Source organism: Hordeum vulgare, chromosome 3H, assembly GCF_904849725.1.
Source record: "Hordeum vulgare subsp. vulgare chromosome 3H, MorexV3_pseudomolecules_assembly, whole genome shotgun sequence".
In the NCBI taxonomy this organism is placed as follows: Eukaryota; Viridiplantae; Streptophyta; class Magnoliopsida; order Poales; family Poaceae; genus Hordeum; species Hordeum vulgare.
The window spans coordinates 428,062,924-428,073,725 of NC_058520.1; the positions used below are offsets into that span (position 1 = coordinate 428,062,924).

General features: G+C 44.6%; 1 protein-coding gene across 1 annotated transcript; it reads left to right on the forward strand.

Annotated features, from left to right (window-relative positions):
* The first annotated feature begins 576 nt into the window (after positions 1-576).
* On the forward strand, positions 577-1,301 carry LOC123442927. Its single transcript, XM_045119113.1, has 2 exons — positions 577-687; positions 844-1,301. The coding sequence occupies exons 1-2, from the start codon at positions 593-595 to the stop codon at positions 1,271-1,273; spliced, it is 525 nt and encodes a 174-aa protein (XP_044975048.1). The 5' UTR covers positions 577-592; the 3' UTR covers positions 1,274-1,301.
* The last annotated feature ends 9,501 nt before the right edge of the window (positions 1,302-10,802 follow it).

The following is a 10,802-nucleotide window of genomic DNA, read 5'->3' on the forward strand; positions in this document are numbered from 1 at the left end:
TGTAACTAGATTTTTTTTATCGAAATACATTGCAAGTGAAATGGATTTCAATTTTTTTTTGCATGTTACATCTAGACATAGTAATGCTATGAATAACCCAATATCAACTGCTAATAATAATATCAACAAAAAAGGTACTTAATTTTTCTATGGCCCGTGACAACGCACGGGCACTCTACTAGTATGTGTGGTCTTATAGCCCAAGCACAAGGAAGAGGGCAAAATCTGGCAACAAAGTCACGTAGAAGGAACAAAGATGAAACATAAGCTCACTAGATATACAAAAGACGGCCCATGACGGAAAAAACACACGAACAATTCTAGAAACAAAACAGGCCTGATTTATATACATGCTGATGTCATCAGTCGACTTAGACGTCGCGAAGAATGAGTCGACTGAGACCTAGATAAACCCATCAATAAATTGTCTCAAAATCTTGCACTCGCCTTGGCTAATAGATTGAATTGAAATCCAAAATCTAAAAGGACCATACGTCAAATCTACAGTTGTGTACACTTGCCCATCCCAATGGACGCTGGCTGCCGCTGCTCTTTCTTGGCCAGCACAACGTAGAGCGGGCTTGCATGGCACATGTCGACGCCGAACAAGTGGAAGCGGCGCTCCTTGAAGGCCCAGATCTCGACCACGTCCTTCTCATTGAAGCAGCAGCGGGTGATGAAATCCAGGTACCCTTCCCCCTTGATGATGTTGCCGTGGCTGCTCTCCCACCGAGTCAGCTGAAGCTGCTTGGTGCCGGCGTGGACGTTGCACACGACGACGGGGAGCCCGCCGTGCTTCTTTCCCTGCTTCTTCTTCCTCTTCTTGATGCTCCCCTGCTGCAGCTCCTCCTCTTCGGTCGGCGGCGACCTTGGCAGTCTCGGGACAACCTTGGCGCCATCACACGGTATGCTGGCAGCGTCGAGTTCCTCGGGGGACAGGAGCGGGCGGAGGCTGTGCAGCACGCCCGCGGTCGGGAGCCGGAACCGGTTCTGCTGCGAGTCGAGATCGGTGGCGGTCACGGCCTTCTCGTCGATGAAGGTCACCGTCAGGTCGAGCCGAAGGCCGAAATGGGCGCGTATCCAGGCTGGCTCGGCTCGGGGAGCGACGGCGGTGAGCGGGACGGCTTTTATGGGCGCGGCGTCGACGGGCGGCGCCAAGAATGGGACAAAAGCACCGGAGAGGGAGAGGCTGGCCGCGCTGGCCCGCTGCTCCGCGGCGGCGGGGTCGTACACGACCAGGGTAAGCGCGTGCGGTCTCTTGCAGCCAGCATAGCGCGGCGCGGTCCCTGCCATGGCTGGGATGGCCATGCAAAGGTCAGGGACAGGGGACGACATGGTGGTCGTTCGATCGACTAGTGGATCTTCCGCAGGCAGGCTAGTTCGCTAGGGCTGCTGTTGCAATGGGTGGGCAATGGGATGGTTCATGCCCCAGAATATATAGATGGAACCTGGATAGCTCATCGGAACCGAGTCGGCGTCGTGCGTTAGAGGGATGTGCGTGTGCTGACTCCGCTACGGGTCTGGACTCGCTCCCTTCCTGGCTGGAGAACTCCCGGCTTTCACCAGATTGGGCGCATTAAATGTTAGCATTCCGAATTGCGCTCGTTGTCGTGTCCCCCTCTGGTACGGTATAGCCTTGAGAGCATCTCAATTCTCATGCGGCGGCGCCGCTTCCAGCCACCTTTTTTTATTGATTACAAGTTTTTGTTGGCTTACCCAGCTAGCTGCAGCCACCTCCTTACGAATTCAGAGTAGAATCAAGCACAGCGCTTTCGCGCAGGACGCAATCCTAATGGGTCGGCTCGTTCGGTGGCATCATCGTAGCGACATGCTAAGCCGTCCTTTATTTATTCGAAAAGGAGCTTAAAACCCTCGAAAACGAGGTTTAAAGCCCCCACCTATGCATCAGTGCATATAATCATCTTTATTTATTATTCAACAAAAGTCTAATATAGTAAAAACATATTTCCTTCATCATAGTTTAAAAAGCATGCACGTGTATCTAGATCGTCAATTTGACTTATATAAAATATATTGTTTATCATAATAATTATATTATTAGAAAATAGATCATCAAAAATTTCTAATGATATATTTTTTGTTATATATGTCTTTCATTAAGTTGGTCAAATTGACGACCTAGGTACATGTGCTGGACTTGTAAACTGAGACGAAGGAAGTACATAAAACCATCAAAGGCATCATTCACACCTATAAAACTCGATAATGTATAGTGCTCTTACTTCCCATATCTAAAACCGATGCCGTCACCGATCCATCCACATAATGTATCAAAACCCACAACGGATGCAGCAGACCTAAAGCGTACACCACATGCACACGTTTAGATGTCGTCATCTTCATCGAACCGCTGACCCATCTTCAGGAGAGATCTGCATCATCCTTGTGAGTTCGTCCATGCGTCGACGCCACCACGGCGTCAACGGTGCCACAACCCTGCGCTCGTCCATCCAGACACAAAGATTTTGGAAGATCTGTTGTGCGTAGCACCTACCGATTAGGCATTACACAACCTAGCACATATTGGCCCGACATGACTTGACATCTCCACCGAATGCCTCGTGCAAGATGAAGCCGCTCCACCTCCTGCCTCTCTCTTCCAGCTCTTCTTCATAAACGATGTTCCCAAGAGAGAAACGAGACCGCAATACCATCATAGTCCAATCTAGAGGACAAGATCCTAGGGTTTCCCCCGTAGCAGCACTAGTAATTACACGACGATGCCTTCTTCAAGGTAACGACATAGAACGCCACCATTGCCTGCCACCGGCTCGATTTTCAGCGGCAACTATGTCTTCCCGACTCGCAACCGGAACTAAATGGCAGATCATGAGATCTAACCATCAAGCCTCAGGTCGACCACCTCCGATCGAGGAGATGGCCACCACCGCCAGCGGCACCGGCCAGATCAGATCTGACTATAGACGCCACCGACCAGTCAACCATGGCCACATTCCCTCCTGATCCGCCCTCCCTACGAAGCCGTCGAAGCAACGCCAAACTGGTGGGAAAACGAAGATGGAAGGGCGATCTCGTGCCGCTGGCCCCTCCAAACCGTGGGGCTGCAGCCTAGATCCCCGACGTCCCCATCACTAGCGACGCCCGGGCTTAGTCGGTGCACGTCTTTGAAGACGGCAAGGTGGAGAAGAGGAGAGAGGGGGCGGCCGCCGGGGTGCTGGGGTTGGCTCCCTGGTCGCACTAGAGGGAGTAGTACGAGGGTTCCTACCTCATGGAGCCTTGGAATCCACATAAAAATTATCCTAATGAAAAACTCGCAACCCCACGCTCAAGACCCGGTGTTACTCACCACTTGAGCTGTTGAGTGTAAGCGATTAATAGGGTAAGCAAACTTTTAAGAACTAAATCTAGTACCAAATAAAAATTCGATTTTATTTATCATTCCTTGGAAATTTATTATTAATTTTTAAATATTAAAATAATTTATAAAAGAGTAGACATTCGATAAAAAAATTATAAGATGAATAGATTATGAAAGACTGGATATTTTTTAAAAAGTGTAAAATTGTGGACAAATTTTGAATTCTGAACATTATTTACGTAATGTGAATAATTCATTAAATAGTGAATGTAAAATACACACAAAGCATTTTCTTAATAGATGCTGAATATTATTCAAATACACACCGATTGTTTTGGAAACATACGGTAAACCTTTTTCAAATACACATTGCATATTATTTAAATGATAACGCACACACGTGTGGCACCATGCGGTATGGTCCATATGCCTCTATGACTATATCTTGCCACAACAAACATATAACATCATTGGATTTTTTTAATTTTTTGGACTTAAAAATGTTTTATCTCTTAAATAAAAAATTCAATTAAGAATCCTTTGTCATCATTAAATCAGTTTCGACGAGATCTTCAAAACTAGACCCCATATTGATATATTTCGACGACATATTTTTTGCTAAAAGGTGCCATGATGTTTATATTAAAGTTGTCACAGTGTTTATAATAAAGTTGCCACGACCAGTTTCATCTAGTTGTTTTTCTGGATTTAAAGCTACTATTGTACTTTAACTACTTTTCATGACATTTTTTAATTAATTGATCATGACAAATTTTAGTAATTAAGCACGTCAAATTTAATTCATGTCATGATAATTTTTAGTAATTTATCATGGCAAATTAAGTTTATAGATCATGGCAATTTTAGTATTTTTATCATGGCAATTCTAGTATTTTGAACAAGGAATTTTTTTATATGAATCATGACAAATTTTAGTGCATGTATCATGAAAATCTTAAGTAACTCACCATAGCAATTTTAGTTTATGTATCATTGCAAATTTGAACCATTGACCATGCATTTTTTTAATTCACGACATATTTGTTTTTACATATGAATCATATCAAATTATTTCATGGATCATGTCAAATTTTAGTAATTCATCATGGCAACTTTAGTTTCATAATTTCTTTTTTATAACATGTAAAAAATTACTTTAAGTGTAGAAGAAAAAGTAGTTAAAATATATCATGACAATTTCAGTGCAATCATGATAGCAACTTATGTGCAATAGACATGACAACTTTAAAATAAATGACGAAATTTATCGATATGAGATATAGTTTCAAAAAATTCTTGCTGACATCACCAATTTTATCACTTGTGCATGCATGCACCGACAATGCCTCATATGTAGCCATGAGGGGTATGGTCAGGTGTTACTCCCACGAGATGTGTGGTGATTGTCGGTGTCCATACATGATGAACATGTTTAGTGTACGGTGAACATTGTTTTTAAGTACAATGAACTTTTTTTGGAATTAAGAACAAAATTATTTCGAACATGACTAAAATATGTAAACACATTTTGAAAACCTAAACACTTTTTGAAAATTTTGAATTGATAAAAAATAGAAAAGAATATTTAAAGGGAAGAAATAAGCAAAAAAATGAAAAATGAAACAAAAAAAATGAAGCAACCCCCTAAAAAACAAAAATAGGAAAAAAACAACAATGACCAAATTCACATCCCGTGTTTAAATTAACTACATTCATGTCATGATTTATCTTCTTTTTTCTCGACGTGTGGATTTTAAGATAAAATGTTATGACATGATAGATTGATATTGTATTCACGTACTTCTATATTTTCAGAATTTTTTAAATGTTTTTGCATGAGGATTTGACTTTGGGTGCATGGATTGCACAAGAACCTTCTATGCACCAAATATATCCTCGAATGTGTTCTCTCTTCTGCATCCCATTCTACACAAGTTTGTTGTGTTGCACCCACAACTCATTTCTGGCTTGAACGAAATGAATAATTTCATCGGTGAATCACGCCATAACCGCGTCATCACTCTCATGGATATCGTGCTGCTCCAAGAAGATGCGAACATCCCTCTTCTTTGTGTGGGTTATAATGTCCACTTTGGGGGCCGATGAACTCCGCCACCTCTCGGGATTTGATTTCCGGAAAATTTTCTCGCTCTTTGGACATCCGAGCCTCCAACATGCGATGTTGAATGCACGTGAGGTGATCTTCGTCATATCGAAGCTCCCAATCCAATGTTGTTGTCATGAGCTCGGTGGCATAAAGGTCGGACTGTCGCAATCGAACGCCACGGAAGTCGGTCTTGCACATCGGCTCGTCATGGAGTGACACCGTTGACTCGCGGTGTAGTGGTGAATGTTTCGCACGAGGTGACGTGGAGCCATAGGATGGTGGCTGATAGATCCGACTGTGAGAGGTACAATGATGGCCTTGGGCTGCGCACGGCTACGTCAGGTGGCGGCGACGCCCGTGGCCGAATGGACAGTGGGAGTGGTGTATGTGGCAGCAAGACAATGGCTGGAAGAGGCAAAATCCGATGGTGACGTCAACGCACAAGCAAATCGGTTGCTTAGAAGCTACGGGTGGGTAGTTTGAGGGCAAAATGAACCCCTCGATGAAACAATTTCACAAACTAGACTGGCTTTGAAAAAAATCACTCAACTGTTCTTTTTGTGTGGCGCCCGACAGCCAGGCGCCACACTACATTTTGTGCCGCCTTAGACAAAGGCGCCACAGCCCCGGTCATGCTGGCGTCCGACCCCACCCCCAGTAGTGTGGCGCCTATGCCGTAGGCATTGCACTTGCGGTGTGTTGCGTCGAGCGCTTAAGGCGCCACACAAAGTAAATACTCTTTGTTTATTGCCTGGGTAATATTTCGATTATGTGACGCCTACGTGTAAGGCGCCACACCATTTTTTGTTATGTGACGCGTGACTCTTAGGCGCCAAAGACTAAAATTTCCGAGCAATCTGCAAGGAAGTTATGTTTCGAGGAGTTTATCACAACATAGCGCATCATAATTTAGCACAGCATATCACATCATAATTTATCCCAGCATAGCAAATCATAATTTATCCCAACAACACATAGAGGAGTTTCATAATAGACAAGTTCCAAATAGCAAAGTGCGCAAGTCGACAAGGTTAAACAACACAATAGGTTCAAAGATGAAAGCGCGCATGACGAAAAGAAGCACCATGCTCTATTGTGTCGTGCAAGGCCCCTTTCCCTTCTTACTCTTTTTCCTCTCTTCTTCCTCTTCCTTTTCCCTTTTGTGCATTTTTGAAGCCTCTTTCATCACCCTCTCCGGGAAGCGTTGATACTCCAACTCTCTCCTTGTTGCATTCTCTGCGAAAACCTTCTTAAAGTCTGCTACGAAATCCCTTTGACATTTCTCCATCATCTTCTTGTGCTCCTCCTGTATCCTCCTCTCTCAACTTCTTTGCAACCCTCTCCCACAACCCGTGCTCCTCACCGACTGCATCCTTGTCCTCCACCCACTCTGTTGTTGCCTTGTTGGGTTGAGATGCAGCCATACCTACGAAAAAATAGCAACATAATAGTTAGTAAAGCAACGATAGTACATGGTTAACATAGAAGGGAGCATTAAAAACAACATGAAAAAGATAAGTCAAAAGTGTGACATACGGAAATGGTCCGCGTAAGTAACCACGTATACGAATCTTAGTAAGTCCACGGGCTCTCCCACCCCTACCTGCAGCACCACCACGCACTATCCCATGAGCACGTTCTCTAGAAAGTCCAAGTAGGCTAGGAACATGTTGGCTAGGAACTTGTTGGCTAGGGACATGTTGACTACTATTTGCTTGGCTAGGAACTTGTTGACTACTACTTGGTTGGCTTGACCTTGAATCATTTTTTGGACTTCTTCTTCCTGTTGGTGCACTTTCTTGTGTTGTGCCCTCTTCCACCACACTCTCTACAATGCGTCTCTCACTAGGCTCTTGGAATTGGTTGTTCCCCATTTCTCGGCCACCATCATGGATCCATCCATCCATGTCTCCTCTAAAATGCTTTTTATTTCTCTTCCCCGTTTGACCACCTTCCATTCCGGGTCGGGCCATAGTTGAAGTCCATGATACTCCGGCCATTCTGATTGGTCTAAGTATGAATCAAATCTAGGAGCCCATGTATGCCCCATGGTCACGATAGAGAACACGGACTCCCTCACGGTTAGTGGATGGTTGACGTCCACATTCCTAGTGCGAGCTGTCGTGTACAAATGCGAGCATGCGAGATGAACCAACCTTGCCCTCCCGCAAGAGCAATCACACAACGATAAAAATACGCCCTATTTCAGTGTTGCTGGCCATCGTTTGTCATTCTTCCGGGCTCATTCACTTGGTAATTCCAATCCTCATTATTGTATAATGTAGTTGTTTGGGAGTCAGCCTTCCATAATTGAAATTCCATCCATTTGTTAACCTTTGGTGGGAACTTGTACTTGTACTTTTCTTGTTCTCTCCTGTAATCTGATCATCCGTTTCAATTGAGTACTGTAGGAAGTATGCTCTCAACTTATCGAATGTGTATTGAACTATTGCTGTCACCGGCAACGCACGGACACGCTTGAGCACCCGGTTTAAGCATTCTGCCATGTTGCTTGTCATTTGACCGTATCTTGGGCCATCTTCACCATAAGCTCGTGCCCACTTTGGCCTAACTTGAATGTGACTCTTGAGAAACTGAAGACCCCCTGCATCAAGTTTTTTGTTTGCAACCAAAGTGTTGTACAATCTTGAAAATCGTTTGTCGGAAAAAGCTTGATAACAATCTTGAAGATCATTCGTCAACTCCTTGCTACCACATGCCCGATAGAAGTTTGAACAAAAATGACTCATGCACCATCGATGGTGCAAAGGAGCATGCCCTAGAATGACACTGTCAACCGTGTTAAGTATTCCTGGATGGCGATCCGATATGACACAAAATTCCCTTTCAGACGGTAATACCTTGGTTCTGAAAAGAAGCAAGAACCATTCCCAGTTAACATTGTTCTCCGCCTCAACCAAAGCAAAAGCCAAAGGCAACAACCAGTTATTGGCATCATTTCCTATTGCAACCAACACAGTGCCCTTGAATTGTTCCGTCAAGAACGTGCCATCTATGGAGTGACCGGCCGACAGTGCTGAAAAGCCATCACACATTGCGCAAATGCCCAAAATGCACGGCCAAAGACGCGGACGCTCTTTCCATTGTGAATCATTGTTTTATCCCTGTACGGCTCGACCACACGAACCATGCCCGAGTTAGTAGCGGCAATAGCTCCCAACAACCTAGGTTGTCGGTTGTATGCTTGCTCCCAATCACCATACAACATCTTGAAGGCGGATTTCTTCGCTTTCCATGTCTTCCCATATTTCACCTTGTAGTGAAAGAGGGCTTTCACAAGGTCTTATACGCTTTTTATGCTCATTGTAGGAAGAGCGGAGATGGAGTTGGAAAGCATGTAAGCGATTAACTCGGAGGTGAGTTGTCTATGGTTTTGGGACAAAATCTTGCCATCAACCCTCTTGCCTTGGCACACGTGAGGCATACAACTCATAATGTTCCATCCGGGCCCTCCTTTCCATGGTCTTGCACGGACAATCCATGGACATCCTGAATCCTCACATGCAACCGTGTAACGCACCTTCTTGTTCAAATGAACAACTTTGTGTGGAAGATAATGAGTAACCAAATAGTCATCCAGCCACATCTTTAGTTCCAGGAATGTTTCGAACTTTGACCCACGCAAAATAATTTTCTTCCCATGTTTGTCCCGATGAGAAGTTGGCCTAACTCCAAACAATATGCCTTCGCCTCCGTCCACCACGGCTTGATCCGCAAGACTAAGATCGTCAAACAATGGTTTCCGGTGATCCCTCCCTAATACCTTCATGAAAGCTTCAGCCTCCTTTGCCGTGAACCCTTCCTCATCAACTTCTTCATCGGGTCCGTCATCGTCCGAGTCCGATGCATAGTCACGTGAGTAGGGAATGGAGTGGTCCATTATCTCTTGCAAATAATATGTTTCCAAATCACCAAGGCTGTTGTCATGGAGAACAAGATCATCATTCTCATCATCATCATGCTGATTATTCTCCTCTTGAAATGCTTCATGTTGGATCTTCGAATTTTGGGTCAATGTTGTCCTTGATTGTTGGGTCGACAGAGGTTAAATGTTGGCCTCTTTGTTGAAGTGTGGAGGACTTCCATCAACAATGGGAGAGGCAACCCGGTTCAAATCAAAGTGCAAGTTACCATCAACTTTTTTATGGCAAATAACTCTATAGCTGTAACGACCAAGATGCAGTACTTTCCTTATTTGGGGGCGAGGCCTCAAAAGGGGAAAGGGTCGCATCTAAGTGTATCGTAAGTAGGATAACATTGCCATTACAAAACAAGGAGATGGGTATAAGATTTGGCTTACACTTGCCACATGATAGATTACAATCCACACAAAGCATTCATTATTCATACATAAGACAGGGTTCGACTACGGACAAGATAAACGGAAAAACATGCTATCCCAGCTTGCTAGTTCCACGATCACGACCATGCGCCTCTAGTCCTCGGGATACGTCACATACAGCCTACCACTGTCTTCGTCGAATCCCACCTCAGGTGGGTATCCTCTAGAAGACCTGCATCTGGGGTACCTGTACCTGTGGGTGTTTGTAGTAAATTGTGAGCCACGAGGACTCAACAATCTCATGACCTTGGTATCGAGTCTAACTATGTTATGTAGGTGAGGTAGGGTTGAGTGTTTGAGTTTGCAGCATCCTAAGCATATATGGTGGTAACTTATGAAGAACAGAAATAACATGTGGTGGTCTACGTAAGACGATCGAAGACTAGAGTGATCACTAAGTGATCCGGAACACCTACTTACGTCATTCATAACCCCACCGTGTTCTTGATCAGAGCAGGAGCTCTGAAAGAAACAGTCACAGTTACGCACTCAGTTGGCAAGTTTTATTTGAATTACATTAAGTTATCTAGAACCGGATGTTAAAAAAATATCCATGTTTGCCCCATAACCGCAGGCATGACTTTCCGGAAGATTAAACCCTGCAGGGTGCTCCAAATAGTCCATCACAAATTACCACAGGCCGCATAGTAATCCTCTACCATGAAACTCGCGATCTTGTTGGATCCCTTAAAGGAAAACCTCAACTCTGAGAAGACCCAAAGTCTGAGTGGAATCCCAATGCGCAAGATATATCGCTAAGGTAAGACAAGTCCGGCAAGACCTCCCGACGTGTCGACGATCCCGATAGGAGCCGCGTATCTCATTCTCAGGACACGATAGATGAGCACTACGTACAGTGGCCGGATAGACACCCCCTGAGTTGCGCCGGGTGGCCTCGCAAATGGCTCTGGTTTGAACCAACACTCGTGAGGAGTACTGGCCCGGGGGTTGATTAGATTCCTCGGGGTAGCTATTCCCTATGCTTTTTATTA

What these genes read in the sequence shown, in the direction of transcription:
- LOC123442927 (XM_045119113.1), top strand. Translation starts at nt 593, where the DNA reads ATGTCGACGCCGAACAAGTGGAAGCGGCGCTCCTTGAAGGCCCAGATC. An exon ending in CAGCGGGTGATGAAATCCAG is followed by an intron (nt 688 to 843) that starts GTACCCTTCCCC and finishes CCCCTGCTGCAG; the next exon opens with CTCCTCCTCTTCGGTCGGCG.